The sequence below is a fragment of the Buteo buteo genome, chromosome 6 (genome assembly GCF_964188355.1).
Source record: "Buteo buteo chromosome 6, bButBut1.hap1.1, whole genome shotgun sequence".
NCBI classification, from domain to species: domain Eukaryota; kingdom Metazoa; phylum Chordata; class Aves; order Accipitriformes; family Accipitridae; genus Buteo; species Buteo buteo.
In genome coordinates this window covers 20,149,281-20,167,211 of record NC_134176.1, presented here as the reverse complement: position 1 = coordinate 20,167,211, position 17,931 = coordinate 20,149,281, and the positions used below count along the sequence as shown (strand labels likewise).

At 37.5% G+C, this 17,931-nt stretch overlaps 1 protein-coding gene across 1 annotated transcript in view; it reads left to right on the top strand.

Annotated features, from left to right (window-relative positions):
- Nucleotides 1-17,931, top strand: part of TTC8 (tetratricopeptide repeat domain 8) — a 45,765-nt gene that overhangs the window by 25,646 nt on the left and 2,188 nt on the right. The window contains exons 8-14 of the mRNA XM_075031077.1: nt 3,414-3,499; nt 6,603-6,690; nt 10,461-10,571; nt 13,271-13,410; nt 14,689-14,863; nt 16,182-16,304; nt 17,676-17,759. Coding sequence (XP_074887178.1) covers nt 3,414-3,499; nt 6,603-6,690; nt 10,461-10,571; nt 13,271-13,410; nt 14,689-14,863; nt 16,182-16,304; nt 17,676-17,759 — 807 coding nt within the window. The remainder of the gene's footprint in view (nt 1-3,413; nt 3,500-6,602; nt 6,691-10,460; nt 10,572-13,270; nt 13,411-14,688; nt 14,864-16,181; nt 16,305-17,675; nt 17,760-17,931) is intronic.

The following is a 17,931-nucleotide window of genomic DNA, read 5'->3' as shown; positions in this document are numbered from 1 at the left end:
CCTAATACTCTGAAGTTTGTACTCTCTGATAGAAATCTGTTTATAATGGAATTATGTTAGATTTACAAACTAGAAATCCAGAAGACACTCACCAAAAGAAATTGTGTTAAACTGACTGTGGCTAATGTCATTTACTCAGCTGTTTTGTAGACTATCCTGTGTTGATTTGTCTACAAATAAGGAGAATAACTGCCATTCAACAGTAGGTGAAAGAAGCAGCAGACGCTTGCTATCATTTCCATCTATCTAATTTCTTGGTGCGTACAATACTATGTATGAAATTACTAAGTTTCAAACAAATGTACATTTACCAATTTAATTTTGCAATACAATAGAAAATTACTACAACCCTACAGCTGTTTTATACTGAGTTACAGCTGGTAAACAATTTGGAAGTCTTAGTTATAATAGTTTAGCTAAGGAAAGTAATGGTAAAAAAATGAATCTCAGAATCATAGTAAGTACAGTTGCAATTAAAGAATCTACATTCTTTTTCATTTAAAAACAGCTCTGATTCATTCTTTAAGAAGAAGCTTTTTTTGTTTTTTTTTAAACAGAAAACCCACTAAGTATTAGGGGGTTTTATTATTTTTATTTGCACAAATATAAGAACTGAGAGTAAAATAAATTTGTTCTGAAAGGCTTCCCAGGGCTAAAACTGTTACTGGAATGGACTCCTGCATACATGAGTAACTGTGCTAAGTGCTCTATAGAGTAACAATTTCAGCTGATCAGCATTTCCAGATGATGAGTTATATCCTAAAGTTTATTAAAACTTTTGGGACAATCAGTGTGGGTTTTTTTCTGATACGTACATTAGAAGCAAAAATCCTTAAAAGGACATACCAATATCTGCCAGTCCACAATCCGTGCTGTTTTTCCCTTCTAGTTATTAAAACAACTGCACAAGCATTCAGCAATTCACAGGGGTGCAGGATAGGCATAACACTTACTACTTCTGTTATAGATTGGTTTTAAATTAATATGCTGTGCAGATTGAACATTGATTTGTACCTAAACTGTGCAATTAAAAAAAAAATTGCAGCAAACTGAAATTGAAATATGCTAGCTGTTGGCAAGGTGAAGGCTTTGACTTTTAAAAGTCTATTTTAATTAATTTACTAACATTTCAAAGGCCACATTGTCAAAAGATTTTGTTGTAATACCAGCAGAAAGTCTAACTACTAGCGTGCAAAAAGCTGACATTGACATGCACAAAGCCTTTTCAGGCAAACACTTTTTAGAAATATTGATAAAATTTGTGGTATTTTTGGATTAAAGTTTTTGTGATCACTTGTAAAGTGTCAGAAACAGGATTTTCCCATTCTTTTCCTACTTCCTTAACAGGAAAGTATAAAAACAGGACTTAATTTCAGGAAGAAACTTCAAAATGAAGTCATGCTTTGTTTCTTCATGTTGGTAATAAGATCCCAGTAAGAGTTCAGGATCTGCACCAACAGATAAACTGCTGATGTTAGTGTTTACTAAGCCTGAAGCAGTCTTAGTTCCCACTGTCCAATAGCAGCCAGAATTGTTAGCCTTGCATAAAATAGTTATCAGAAATAATTAGGGTACCAGAAAGAAAGCTGAATGTGTAGGTGCAGAAGGAATCGTTTTCTGAAATTCAGTCCTTCTTCTTGAATACTTGTCATCAGAGCACTCTAAGGAAAGCTCTCTGAAGCACGTTACTTGCAGTATGATCCTTACTCATTTTAAGTGGCTGCTCATGCTGCATTAGAAGCAGGTGTGGTATTTGACAGACCCACGCATTGTTTATACATTTGTAAATGCAACAAATGTAACCGATGTTTTAGCATCAACTACTTTCCCAAATTTTCCCAGTACTGGGACAAAGTTGCTTATATACCTTCAGATGAAAGAAAGTATTTGTCTGGAAGGGAAACGGATAATTTCTGTCATGAAGCAAGCTTCTTCCCTATTATAGCTGTAGCATCCAGAGGCCCTGTTGTGCAATTTGCAAAGCCATTAAGAAACAAAGGGCAACCAAGATAAGAGCTGCCATCAGAGGACTTCAAGGATTCCACCTAACTAGAAGAAATAGTGACTTCAGAGTTGTAAGCTTTCCTCTCTCCTGTCATAGAGGCAGGGAATGACAACTGTCTCTTTCTCTTTGAGGACAGCATCAATGCAACTCCTTAGCCTGAACTGCTAGAGAAAACAAATTATTCATTCTCACAGAGCCAAAAGAGAGCAATTTATCTAAGTTGTCATAGCTCCACTGGCTTTGCCGTGCTATGTCAAATCTACAGCCATTGATTACTTGCAGCCTCCTTTTGCTAGCAGGAAGAATAGGAATCAAACCCAGAGGAAGGTGTCAGTAAATTAGGCTCTTTCTAATATTTCAAGTGTTGAGATTATTTTTTTCCTGGAAATTATTGGTTCCTCTGCTACTGAGTGGCTACCACACAGACTTTTCCATATTGTTCCTAGTAGATAGCTAGTTTCTGATTTCTGTGGTCTGCAAAGTGTTCATGAAAACAAAAAAAGGTCAGCTCTTTTTTATAAAAATACTTTGATAAAGCTTTTTAGACTACTTCTGATGATATCCCTAAAATATAAGTAACAGATGTAGCATGGCTTTGATATGTTCTGGGACAAAATGGAACTTTAAGAAAAGGAACACTAACAATTGTTTCTTTGGTAGATTTTGGTGCAGAACATACATCTATGTGTTCTAACAGAAATGTTGAAACTATAACTAAAACATGAAAAGCGGTAGATTCTGTCTGTGGTGGCTGATGGTAGCACATTGATTAGCGTACCTACTTTTCCAATATACCAGATAAAAGAGATTTTAGACCTCCACCCTCTTCAATAGCTATTGAAGAATATTTATCTATTTTTCCTATCTGTCATAAAATAATTATTTACATCATAGACTCTTTAAAGGAAGAAGTATTTCTTAATGTAGACATCTGAGAGTTCCTAGAAGCAGAGGCAGCCTGATACTAGCAATGAGATGACAATTTCTCCAGTATTTTAAACTGGCTGAACTGATTTCTTTAGTTTAGTATATTTTTACTTGGTTTTAACAACTTTTAGTGAACAAGGATGGGAAGCTTGGAAAAAGTGTGTCAGCTTACACAAATATTCTATATATTCTGAAGCAGCACTTCAGGACTCTGATCAAATTAATTTTATATTTTCTCTGTGAATTACTAGAAGCTACTTGGATTACATGTTCTTATAGGGACAAATTATCCTTTCAGCTCCTCTATGCACTAAGCTATAAAGACAGTAAACATGAAGCAGCCCCCCCACCTCAAGTTTACCAGGACTTTTTGTTCAAAATTTTCTCTTTACAAAAACCTTTACATTGTTCACTTTGTGATCTTTTTCTTTGTCTAACCATTGAAGGTATTAATGTTAAGATGATGGGTTTGTTTTGGAAGGCTCTAGATTTGGCAGCCCTTGCTACCGAGCACGCACAATTCAAGGACTGGTGGTGGAAAGTCCAAATTGGGAAGTGCTACTATAGGTAAGCCATTGTTCCTTTCTTCTGTGATCAGTGAATATGAGTGCAGGACCTGAACTGCTGGGTGTATTGTGCAATGCTGAACACTGAGAAATAGTTCAGTAAGTATTTAGTTGGAGAGCGCTGTGCTTACAGTTAAATCTCCTTTAATATACAAGGAGATTATGTTCAACTGCTTGAGGTAAAGGCATCAACATTGAGTACCTTTAAGTAACTGAATTAGTTGCATCTTCACCTTTGTTAATGAGTTTCAACATCATTGTTTGAAAAGTCAGTAAATAAATGCAAAGAACTATTGTTAAAACAGACCACACAAAATGAGTATTACAATATTAGTTTGAGACATTAACTGTCAATGAGGGCTTCAGTCTGATGAAATAATAAAAATTGAAATATTCATGTTAGACACTTTCTGCCAGAGGAACATTGCCCAAGAAGTGCCAGTTCCAAAGATGCCAAGGCCTCAGGGCTGGCATCCTGTACCCAAGCATCTGATACAAATGACTTAGGAATACCCTGACACTGTACAGTGATATGCCCCACTGAGGAAAGAGTGGCAACAGAGGGGAGGAGAGCTTGTTGCAAGCAGTTTAGAGTCATTGCTGAGGATCTAGCCATGATGGTAACAGCCAGTTCTACCAAATTGGGTGAAATGCCTCCTGATACAACTCTGCTTCCCATAATTCAAATAAGTACTGAGGCAGCTCCCCCTTTCATTCTTTACAATGTGTTTGTCCCATGAATGTAAAACATATAGATACCATATTGGTTGTTAAAAAAAATGAAGCATCATCTGCAGTCTTTACAATTCTATAAGCAATTCTTGTATGAACAGGCTGATAACACAAAGCAGTTGGCCCTTTAAATCCCATGTTGTGTCTTGGCTTGAAACTATTGCTTCTTTTTAGATGCCCAAACGAATGAAATTCTTCACTATCATTAATCTTTATTTGACATTCTTTAGAAGATTAGATTGATTATTTTTTTTTTGAGCTGTGGTGGCTTGACCCTGGCTGGATGCCAGGTGCCCACCAAAGCCCCTCTATCACTCCCCTCGTCAGCTGGACAGGGGGGAGAAAATACAATGAAAGGATCGTGGGTCGAGATAAAGACAGGAAGAGATCACTCAACCAATTACCGTCATAGGAAAAACAGACTCGACTTGGGGAAAATTAATTCAATTTATTACCAATCAAATCAGAGTAGGGTAATGAGAAATAAAACTAATTCTTAAAACAGCTTACCCCCACCCCTCCCTCCTTCCCGGGCTCAACTTCTCTCCCAAATTCTCTACCTCTTCCCCACCAGCATCGCAGGGGGACGGGGAGTGGGGGTTGCGGTCAGTTCATCACACATTCTCTGCCACTCGCTTCCTCCTCGGGGGGAGGACTCCTCACTCTTCCCCTGCTCCAGCATGGGGTCCCTCCCATGGGAGACAGTTCTCCACAGACTGCTCCAGCATGAGTCCTTCCCGCGGGCTGCAGTTCTTCACAAGCTGCTCCAACATGGGTCCTTTCCGCAGGCTGCAGTCCTTCAGGCACAGCCTGCTCCAGCGTGGGTCCCCCACGGGGTCACAAGTCCTGCCAGAAAACCTGCTCTAGTGTGGGCTCCTGTCTCCACGGGTCCACAAGTCCTGCCAGGAGCCTGCTCCAGCGCGGGCTTCCCAGGGGGTCACAGCCTCCTTCGGGCACCCACCTGCTCCTGCGTGGGGTCCTCCCTGGGCTGCAGGTGGAGATCTGCTCCACTGTGGACCTCCCTGGGCTGCAGGGGGACAGCCTGCCTCACCATGGTCTTCCCCACGGGCTGCAGGGGAATCTCTGCTCCGGTGCCTGGAGCACCTCCTCCCCCTCCTTCTTCACTGACCTTGGGGTCTGCAGGGTTGTTTCTCTTACATGTTCTTACCCCTCTCTTCAGCTGCAATTGCTGCCGCACGGGGTTTTTTTTCCCTTCTTAAATCTGCTATCCCAGAGGTGCTACCACCGTCACTGATGGGCTCGGCCTTGGCCAGCGGCGGGTCCGTCTTGGAGCCGGCTGGCATTGGCTCTGTTGGACATGGGGGAAGCTTCCAGCAGCTTCTCACAGAAGCCACCTCTGTAGCCCCTCCAGCTACCAAAACCTTGCCACACAAACCCAATGCATAGGCTTAGAGGTCATTCATTACTTTCAGGATTTTGTGAATAGTGTTATAGAGACTAAAGCATCCAAGCAGCACCTGTACTTCCAGGATCCACCTTATGTCCCCTTCGGCTGTGTTTCTTTGTTTTGGCTGGCTTGTTTTGGCTGTGGTTTGTGTTTCTTCACCAAGTATATGTGCTATTTGATTGAAGGAAAGAAAAGGCAATTTGCATATGAGAAAGTACCTTTTTGCTGTTGTTGAAACAGTACAGTCCTTTTAATTTTGTAGTCTATATAGCATTTATAGATTACTACAAAATATTCTACAGTAATACGGCAAAACGAATACTTTTGAGATGAAATAGACTTCTGTGAGATTCATGCGCCGTATACTGCCTCCTCCCAAGTGATCTGCTTAGATGGTGTTAAACTGTGGTGCCATTTACAATACAGAATGTTTTCAACACAGAGTTAAAGATTTTTAGTATCAGCAACAGAAGTTTCACCATTTCCTATACAAGGCTAGGAGAAAGTGTTTTATAGATATTAAGCATTCCCTAAACTGTACAGTGGAGAGTATCTACACGATCTTTGCCATGAGTGAGGAAATTCTCCTCCAAAACCATGTTAGTAGAGGTTGAGACATGCCTTTAATTGCTCATTTTCTACTGTCCATTCTTTACAAAGAGCTGGAAGGAGTCCTATGAAAATGAGTACATCATTATTCAATTAGCACCAGAAGACTGCATGTACAGAAGGGGGCCAAATTTCATTAATTTGCCTTTTTCATCATTTTGAATAGTTGTCTGTGTAACGTTAATATATTTAACAGCATGGGGTTTGTTAGCATGCACACAAATATATGACCTTGAAGTATGCTTTTGGGCAGTTCATGTTTGGTGTAGTGTGCACTGCTTCATTATTTAATAAGTTTTTTAAAAAAAACCAAACCAAACCAAAAACCTTCTATATCTCTCTGTTGTCTCTTTAGGTTAGGATTATATCGTGAAGCCGAAAAACAATTTAAGTCAGCTCTCAAGCAACAGGACATGGTTGATACAATCTTGTATTTGGCAAAGGTAAGTCGTAGATTTGCTTGTTTAAGAATGAAGTGAGATTCCAGACTATCCCTGAGAGGTCCATACACCAGAATAGCTGAGTATTGAGCTTGATACACCCTTAAGTTTAATAGTGTGTGATCTCCATATAGACCTGAGGCAATACATGCTAACAGTTGAAATTGAAGCCTACAGTTTACAAAAAGATTTTGGAGCTTCCAGATTTTACACACACAAAAAAAATAATCTCCTACGATACTGTATTCTTTGCTCTAAACTCCAGTGGGGATTATATAGCTAAAGAATTATTGGAGTTCCAGTATGAAGAACAATGTAGCTATATATGGTCTCCTAGGAAACTAATGCAATAAATCGGTAAGTGAAGAGTGAAGCTCAAAATCCTAGTTTAACAAGCAAAATCAGAACAAAGTGAGCTTAAAGGATGCAATCAGAGACCTTGAAACAGAGAATGTTCTGTCAAAATAAAGGCATTAAAAGCTTTAAAAGAACAAGTGGCAAGCTAAGCCTCAGAATTACTTGTTTACCAGGGTACACATCAGGTTCTAAACATTTTCCAAGACATTCAAGAAAAGGTGGCTTGTGAGAAACTAAAACTGCATTTTTCTTCCTCTTGTCCTAGAAAGAGATGAAATCCATTGCTCTTTGTCAGCTCCCTTTAAGCCAGTTGTCACAGGCCTATCCAAAAGTCATCGCTGCTAGTGGATAATTCAGATGTTCATATTATGATACTTGCTTTACCTTTACATTTGTTGAGCAATTTATGCTTTGTATTTAAATGATCATCACTGCTATCTGGAGACTTGTCCTCAATACAGCAGTTGGAGTTAGTTTACTCAATTAAGCGTAGTAATTTTATATTTCTGTCACTACCGGGAGCCATTCTGCAAAACACAAGCTACACAGAGTGACTAAATTGGCAGAGTAATTGGATTAACAAACAGTGATTCGTTATGGGAGATATGCATCTGCCCCGCTTCCCCCTCCCCCCCATCACAACTAGCTCAAGGAGCTACATTTGAACTTCCACCTCCCACTCCATAGACCAGCTCACTCAAGTATAAAGCATCACACAACATGATTTAGTGGCTGTGGGTGGACAGGCAATAGAGTAGGGCACTGAAATATAGCTCAATCTGACAGTACTGAAAAGATAAGACTTGACTTAAGCAGCCATTACAAAAAAATAATAGGATTGCATCAAGTTCTGTGCAAACAGACCAATACTATGGTACCAATTAGTTTTCTGTTTATATTCATTATTACAACAGCTATCTGGGTTTTTAAAAATATTTTCCTGAAGGCTAACTCTCCCTTGAAATGTAATTTATGAAAAGATAAAAGACCAAAAGAAAACAAAAATAAAAAGTCTTTAAAGAAGTCAGGGCTGCTGAGAAGTTAAAAAGTATTTCAAGACCCAGAAGAGCTGGAAATGGGATATTTTTACCTGAGATAAGAGAGATAACAAAAAGAAAATGGAGCCATTCTGCATTTAGCATCTAAAACTTAATGACTATAGCTGTAGTACTCTTAAAGAGCAGGTCTCCCCAAAGCGGCTGCGAGTAGGTGGAAGCTGTCCTGCCTATCTTTTAATTTCTTTTGCCACTCATCTGGACAGCAGCTCTACAGTCTGCAGAGATGTTGGACAGTGTGATGTGCCACTGGATATGGGAATTACATAGTAGAATACTGTGGCTGTGTTGCCTTAGCATAATATTTGCACAGAGGATCTGTAGTGAATGCATCTTTGGAGTGAACCTCCAGATGAAGCAATAGAGCAGACCTGAGTCATAACACTTAGAAAACATACTTCATAAACAAACATAACAAGATAAAAAAGGAGCAGATCTAGTGGAGTTTCCCATCCTCGATTTTTTTACATTTTTTTATCCTAAGAATATGAAGATAGCTGTGCTTCATAGCTAGATCAGGTCAAAAAACAAGCAGGCAAACAAAACAAAAAAACAGCTAATTGAAATTTTATCTCAGTTCAAACAAAGTATGAAATTATTTGCAGGTATGGCAGTGTGCAGTGACTACACATATTCAGAATAAATTATACAAGTCACTCACATAGGTGATACTTAGGAGTGAAACAACCAGCCAAGGTTCTTCTTAATTAAGTTATAACCAGCTATCATGTCCTCTCTTTCATCTGTGTACTTTCCACTGAAACTCATTACAGAGTAATTTAGTTGTAGAGAACTGTTGCTAGAAGAAAATACGGAGCTTGACAGTCACAACGGAGACAATTATTTAAAGTTTAAAATTTAATGTAGACATAAAATTCATCAGAAACTGCTCCATGGTTTATAAATGAAAAACTATAGCAAATGACTTGAAGTCTGTTTTAGATACAGCAACATGCTCAGATAGAGTGCATTAGGAATAAATTGTTGATTTAAAGCATATACACTGATGGCGTCATTAGTGCAGTCCTAGTCTACCAAGTACCACACCCCCCAAAAAACCCAAATCCCTTGCTCTTTTATTGCTTTTCACAAGAAGGAATTAGTTTTCTAGCTTAATACAGGAAATGTAAGTGACATTAGCAAAATGACTGAAAAAAAGATTTTTCTTTTTGCCAGAGATCAACTTGAAATGGCAGTCCCTTTACTAGGAAGGTACTCACAGTCAACAGCTCTTTGACAATTAAGAACGTCACTTGAGTGGTCACAGGAAAGAATTCTTTGCAAATGTCTACAGCAGTATGTATCTATAGGGATGCAAATAAAGAACTTATGACTTTAACTAGTATTTTGATTGTTGGCACTCAAAAGTCCATGAAGCTCAAGGGCAGAAGCAGGAAATGTGTTCGGAAGTTTCTCAGGTGTTCAGTTAACATTGATACTTTTCTTACATTGCATCACAAAATGTTTGTGTCAATATGCCAGTCACAGATTCTTTCCCTTTTTTAGTCATATCAAGTATAAGCACTATTCAATGTAATATTTCTCATAACAGGAGCACTCAAAACACTTTTCCACTCAGTGGGAGACAGATTAATCACTCTAGCCATCTGGTTTCCCAAAGTAGGTGTGCAGGGTTTTTTCCTTTGCTGTAGCTGTATTTACCATACCCACAACAGGAGGGCTTTACAGTTGTACTCTCAGACAGCTGCAGAGGTGGTCTTTATCAACACGGTGATGTCCTCTATCCAATTCTCACACAACGTTATCCACATCACACATTGTCATAATCAACACAGAAGCCAAAATTGCAGACACCAAACCACGCTCTTTCTGTTATGGGATTTTATTGTTTGTGACGGGGGAGGTTGACAGAGCAGTAAGGAAATTTGGAAGTGTCACTGCTCTGTGCAGTGCAGTCTTATTTGACTAAGTAAAATGTTTTGGTATTCCAGCACTGTCAACCTGAAGATCCAGTTCTTTCAAGCCTAAACATAGGTTATAAAAAATATATTAAACAGGAAAATATTCAAGGTGATACCTTCACCTCAGTGTCAAAGTATATTTTGATATGATAATAAATAACAAGATACTTTTTTGGTTTATCAGTAATGTCCAGATGAATTAATAATGTCTAGATGATATGCATGCAAATTTAATTATCTTAATTAGCCTATTTTATCTTCATTACAGAGATTTATTCAGTATTCACTCCATTATTTTCCCAGTGTTATTCACTATCTCAGCTAATGGTTTACTGCATAAAGGGAGGTGTCATCCCTTTTATTTATCTCCCTTGTTAAACAGCAGTACAAGTACAAAAGTCAGACATTTGACATTTATATACCCTTTTTATTTGCTTAGGTGTATTTGCGCTTGGATCAGCCTGTAACAGCTTTGAATGTGTTCAAGCAAGGGTTAGATCGATTTCCTGGAGAAGTGACTCTTATTTGTGGAATTGCCAGAATCTATGAGGTATGCACCCACAATGCAATCCTTACTGTGGCCAAGGTCAGCTGCCTGAGCAAGAAAAAAGAGCCAATAGTTGAATAGAACTGTAAGGTCATAAAAAATTAACTAGGCTGATTTTTAGTACCACTACTGCAAAACAGGTAACATTACACAAATATACAAAAGTAATATCAGGGGAGCCTTGCAGGCTTATTTGTTTAAATGGTTAATCACACTAGTGAGATCCTATTTCCCCTTGACACACAGAAGCAAGTCCACGTTAGGGCAAGTGGTCCAGGTGTTTTCCCTGTAGCTAGGTCTAGTTTCTATGTTTCATCGTACTAAAACTGCTCAAGTCACCAGCAGCCTGCTAGCAGGATTAAACAGCAAAATAGTCTACTCGTCAATGTTGTCTTTATTAGCACTATGTGTTACTGTTAGTTTCTTAAGCCAGTGAGAACAGTTGGAATGTGAATGTTTCTTAGTCTAGGAATTAGATGTTATTTTAAGTAGGATTAGTTTTAAATAGTGTCATTTTACCTTGGTAACCATGTATTTTGTATTTTAAAAGTGTATATTTTCATGTCAAACAGTGGACTTAATATTGTTTTTCACTGAAAGTTGGTAATGATGCTATTCCAGAACAGATGATTTAAAGTCATGAATTTATTTTTTTTTTGTCTACATTCATACTTGGCATTCTTTCCTGTTCTCATCATTCTCATCTAACCCCTAAGCAGTAATCCATTTTCATATTAAATCCTTTTTGTCCTTCAGCAAGGAAGAAAACAGCTGCATAATTTTTGGAGGCTTTTCTTTCTGAATTGTTAAACAGTTTTTAATATGGATATTATTTTGCAGAACCATATATAACATTGCATAACCCTTTAAGGAATTATTAAAGAGCAGAATATAGTTGACAGGATCTAGTTTTGCACTGACACCTGGGTACAGGATTATAGCTCCATTAGCAAAGATTTTTACTGCAGCACAGGGCGGTTCTCATTACATAGACTCATAAGTTGAATATATGCATCAGGCATCTTAATCAGAGCTTTTCTTCTCTGTCACTACCTTTTGACAGCAGGAAGAGTTGTAGACCTTTTTTGGTTTAAAAAAACCCATTATTTTTAAAGGGACTGCTTTTGTACCATTTCCTTTAATCACAGGAAATACATTTTTTCATAGCTAAATACAGGGTACTTCTGGACATGGTTTAGTGGGCATGGTTAATGGTTGGACTCGATGATCTTGAAGGTCTTTTCCAACCTAAATGATTCTATGATTCTATGATTCTATGCTACTGAGGTTAAATAAAAGGTTATTATTTAGTCATGTTGAGAGTACAGTGTGTCTACAGCACACAGGTAGAAATTACTCCTCTCTAAACAAAGAAATGTGTTTTGATCTTTTAATTTTTTTCTTCTGATATGGGGTAGAGTCCTCTGGTGACTTGCACTCCTCAGAAACAGTGTGATGTTGTTTACAGCAATGAGTTCGCCCTAATTCATTTTCCAAGAAGCATACATCCAAGCATATATTTTTATACAATATAGTTCTCCTAACTGGCATATCCTAGCTAGTATAAGTTTTGGTAATAAATCCATGACTCCTGTTTTCAAAGGCATGTAATAATTCTTCATATGCAATTATATTCTCATTTGTGTTCAGAGCAATTAATGAGTTGACTTACAAAGTATTGAAAATAATTGAGACATTGACTGGGGAAATAAGTACTGTGTGTTACCATACTGGGAAACTGACTGCACAGTACTGTGGATCACAAGGCATTGTGCAAAAAGTAGCAAATGCCCATTGCACATGCTAAGCTTCTGACCAATCTCTTTTTTTCTAAAAAATAAAAACCAAATAAATCTCTTTTTATAGCTCTAATGCTTTAACCCCAGCCAGCAGCTAAGCACCACACAGCCGCTTGCTCACTCCCCTGGCCCCCAGTGGGATGGGGGAGAGAATCATGAAAAGAAAAAGTGAAACTCATAGGCTGAGATAAAGACAGCTTAATAGGACAGAAAAGGAAGGGAAAATGCTGCTACTACTACTACTACTAATAATAAAATATACAAAACAAGGGATGCACAATACAATTGCTCACCACCCACTCACCGATGCCCAGCCAATCCCTGAGCCATGGTGCCCCCCGGCCAACTCCCCCCAGTTAATGTACTGGGCGTGACGTAATATGGTATGGAATATCCCTTTGGCTCGTTTGGGTCAGCTGTCCTTGCTGTATCCCCTCCCAGTTTCTTGTGCACTCCCAGACTCTGCTGGCAGGGCAGTATGAAAAGCTGAAAAGCCCTTGACTTAGTATAAACACTGCTTAGCATCAACTAAAACAGTGTGTTATCAACATTATTCTCATCCTAAATCCAAAACACAGCACTATACTAACTACTAAGAAGAAAATTAAGTTTATTCCAGCTGAAACCAGGACAGTAGCTATGGCATAGAGTTAATGAGAGGTACAGCGAGTGATGATAAATTAATGTGCCTTCTTTTTGTGGATGTGTGTGTCGCTTGTGAAGATGCTAATCAGTGATATTGCATTGTGTGATCAGAGAACTGTAAGAGCATACATAATTAATCTCAGTTAAGTACTGTACAGGGCATAGATAAAGCACTCAGTAGATTGACATTTTAATAAGTTTTGTGATAAAAATTGGTGATAAAAAGTTGAATTAATCTGAATTTTTCCAATTGTATAGGAAATGAACAATATCTCCTCAGCTGCAGAGTACTATAAAGAGGTCTTAAAACAAGACAACACTCATGTGGAAGCCATTGCATGCATTGGCAGTAACCATTTTTATTCAGACCAGCCCGAGATAGCTCTGCGATTTTATAGGTATCTACACTTGTGGGGAGGGAGGGGGAACTGAATGTGTGGGAGGGTAATATAAAAGGTTGACTTTTGTAATGCCAATAGCAAAAAAAGAACATTAGGAGATTGCCATGAGAGAATGATTGAGCGTTTGGACAAATATCACCACAAAATCAGCATACCAACTTAACGTGTCTTCTTGGCCAGTGATAATTACATGTCTCTCTTAAAAACTTGTCACCATTACATGCGGAGTATGTAAAAGCATCAACAAAGATTATCAAAACAGTTATTATTTGATTAATAAACAAGAAATGATCTTTCACAGCATGAGGCAGTCTGAGAACACTGGACCTTACTCTCAACTTCAGTTGCATTCAGAAGACACATGGACTTCCTATTTAGCCCTTTGAAAAAGAGTAGTCTTTGAAAAACTCCACCTGAAGTCACAAGCAGTTCTGACCACAAAAACCCTTACTTGAACATGGGCTGGGGTTCCCCCATGTTTTACTGAAAGCAATAAAAAGATAGTGTTAAATGATGCTGCTTGCTTTTTATTTCAATACAGTCAGAATGCAAAGGAGCCTTATTCATGTTCTTAAACCTAAGAGCACGTTAAGTCAATATAAGCACTACCATCTCATTTTGGTTAGACCTGAGCTCTTTTATGCTTCAGGTTCAGAAACTCACAGTCATGCCGCAGACAACAGCCCTCTTTTCCCCTGTCCCTCTTAGCATATCTGTTTCTCATATAAATATTGATAAACATAATTTTTATAAAACATCTCCATTCTAAAAGATGCAGGAAAAAACATAAATTTGAATCAAAATCTGAGTTATGCTTCAAATGTAGGATTAATGTAGTTTCACACACTAGATGTACTAGTAGTGATTGTAGCAGTGCTGAAGGGCAGGAATCAAGCAAAAAATTGAAGTCTGAAGAGTCATTAAAAGTAACTGCAACAAATTACAGCTTGATTGAGGTTGAGGGATTGGAAAGAGGAAATGGAGAAAGGCTGCATACAGCTCTGTCTTACAGTAAAGTCAGATCATGTGGCACAGTCAAAAAGACAGAAGTTATCTAATTTACATGAAGACTGTTTTGCACAGCTTTGATTCTACTAATCAAAACTGTCCTGCACTGCTGTTCATGAAAACTTAACCAAGTGTAAGACTATAACACTTGATTATTATACCCTCTCAGAATAGGGAGAAAGGAGGAGAGAACTTTGTAATTTAGAATAGAACTCTTATTTGAAATTAATCTTAAAAAAAATAATTAAATATTTTCTTTCAATCTAGACGGCTCCTGCAGATGGGTGTTTATAACTGCCAACTTTTTAACAATCTTGGCCTCTGTTGCTTCTATGCTCAGCAATATGATATGACACTATCTTCGTTTGAACGTGCACTGTTTTTGGCTGAAAATCAGGAGGAGACAGCAGATGTGTGGTACAACTTGGGACACGTGGCTGTGGTATGAAAAATATTAACAACCTTTCTGAATAAATATAATTCTACAAAAACTGGAAAAAGAATAACTAGGAAGGAGTCATTGCCCTACGTTGAAATATGAAACCTGATAGTGTACAGGATAAAGTGCAGTACAGATTAAAGGTTTATTTGCACTTCAGTAGAGAGGAAGAGGCAAAAGAAAAAAGTTCTGTACATCTTCACATAATGTGGCTTACTCCTGCTAAAAGATGCTCCCTCACCATCGTGTTTAACCTTCCCTTCTTTCTAAAAAAATTGCAACATATACCAGCCCTTAAAGGCCTTTGCTGCAATACAAGCTAATCTGATGAAAAAACTGAATTCAAGATTTTTTTCTCTGAGCTGTTATTTGTGTTACATGGAGCATTAGATCAAGTCTGCTGTCATAAAAATAACATACTCAGCAGCTTGTAGCAGACACTACAGCACTATGTATGTCATAGTTGAGAAGGCATGTTCCTCTGTCTTATAGGCAGCTATAGAAATATTGTGTAATTGTGTGATAAAGTTTGTTAAATTTTTACACTAATTTGCATTCATTGGCCATTTTTTCAGATGTTCTTGTAGAAGTTGTGTTAGATTTCTGTTTAGCTGCGTGCCCAGAATAAGGTTACTGAATAAAGTTTTTGACAGCTTTCTAATATGAGTTGTCTTCAAATGCTGATTATGATTTAACTTAGGTCAGAAACTCAGCTGTTTATCTTGATTGTACTGCAACTGGATAAACACATAATTTATACTGCTTAAAACATTGAAATTTGACCTGATGTGCGTATATTTTTCAGCATTTGTCACTTTTAATGTTTAACCTGGTGCTGTATCAGTGTTGGTTGTAATACTAAAGAGTAGCCAGCTGCTCCATACGAAGAAATTCACCTCCCTTAATATTTATCTTCTAAAAACTAGGCTTATATGTGATTTTTTTTAAAATCTGTGTAGAGACAGAAAGGCAAGATGACTTCCTCTCTGGAGACATCTCTGTTTTTCTTGCCCTACCATAGATGGTAGCAGATAGCGTAGTCTTTAGATGACACTTTAGTTATCTAAGAGTTAAGTTAGATGAAGTGAATATCACTTGGAGCATGGAAGTGTGTGTTGGAGAGAAATGATTCTGTCCGGAGGAAGAATAAGAAGCAAATGAGAGGGTCTGGGAAGAAAGCACATATGGTTCTGATCAGCATGTTTTTATTATAATTTGTATTCCATGGTAGTACCTATGGGTGAAAAGATACTCCAGACAACAAAACAGATGCATGTTGTTTCCAGTCTTTTCACAAATTAAAATACAATCTTGCTTTTAGGGGATAGGAGACCTGAATCTGGCTTATCAGTGTTTCAGGCTAACATTAGTCAACAATAACGACTATGCGGAAGCTTACAACAACTTGGCTGTGCTGGAAATGCGAAAAGGTCACGTTGAGCAGGTTGGTGTTGCATCTCAGCCTAACCAGAATGTTTCCTTTGGCCCTTTGGTACTTAAGATATGTGTCATTTCTCTGAGGTGGAGGCATTGTTTGAACATCTGGCTCACTATTACAGGCAGAAAACATAGATAACTTTTACAGGTGTTTCAGTGTAACCTCCACGTTGTCATGCCATCTCCCATTCAACTGCTAATTCTTAGGCATATCCAAATGGTTCACCAAATACAAACAAGGTTTACAGTGGCTTTGCAGTTTTTGAGAACTTTTTCTAAATTGATACCCAAAACAAAACCCATCACTCTGTAATCATCACTTACATTAAAACTTCGACTATATATTCAGTTTATAAATGTGGATAATATACTTTTGCTGGGTGGCAGAAGACAGCAATCAGGTCAGCTCTTAAAAGATTTTTTCAACAAGAAGATTGCTTTAGAGTTTTGTCCCAAAGCAGCAGGTTCTTGATAAATAACTTTTGCATCAGTAAGCTTGGTGGTTATCTAATGTGAGTATACTGAGTTGTATAGTGCTTAGATGTATGGTTGACATGCCCAGTGGATTAAATGCATTCATTTTTTATACACATGCAGGGAAAATTAATATTAAATTAATTAATATATAATTAATTATTATATGTTGGACAGTTTGAACTACTGTGAGCTTGTTTTAATCCTTATGGGAGCAAGCCTATTTTGATTGATTCATATATACATCAAGAGCTACAATATGATAGAAAGACTTGTAAATAACTTCCCAAACAGTTTACAGATACTTTTTTTTAAAAGATCAGGTTTTTTCCCCTGAAGTTCTCTATTTTTTAGTAAAAGCATTCACAAGTTGAGCTTAATTTTGTGTTGGATTTACAGCATGAAAATGCACACTGTGATGCTTAATTTTTCATTAGGTTTTAATGCTACTATTTAGTAGTCAGAAAAACCAGTTAATTTTATTACAATTTCTGAGTATGAAAACTGTCATTTTTATGATGAAATTTAGGTTTTCAGGGATGCTTAAGACAGTGCTGTCAGAGACAACAGATGATAAATACAGTGGGGTGGGACTTTAAATACTTTTTTTAAAAAATTAATATATTATGTTCAGTGTTTAGAACTGAATTGCTTAATTGAATAAGTTCCAACATGTTTTTTCTGACTCAGCCAAGAGTCTTATTTATTTCAATGCTATTAAACTGTATTATGCGTAAATGTACTATTGGTGTAAATCATGCATAGTTGAAGATGGCTTTCTTAGTAAAGGCCTAGTAAAGAAAACACAGGATGATTTCTTTTAAGAATGATGAAAATTGCATTAGATTCTTGTTATTCTCCTTCCCTCTCAGATTTCAGGTTTTTTTTTTCTTTCTCTACATAGGCAAGAGCTTTGCTGCAGACTGCTTCATCTTTAGCACCTCATATGTATGAGCCCCATTTCAATTTTGCAATACTTTCAGAGAAGGTAATACACTATCCTGTTCTTGTAATCTAAAAATTGAGCCTTGGTGGGGCAGTTGGGTTTTTATTATTATTACTGAGAATTCCAAATAGGTGAGACAGAAGAATACAGAGTACATAAACTCAAGGAAAATGAAAGTTACATTTTCATTTTAAAACCCGGAAGTTTTGTGTGT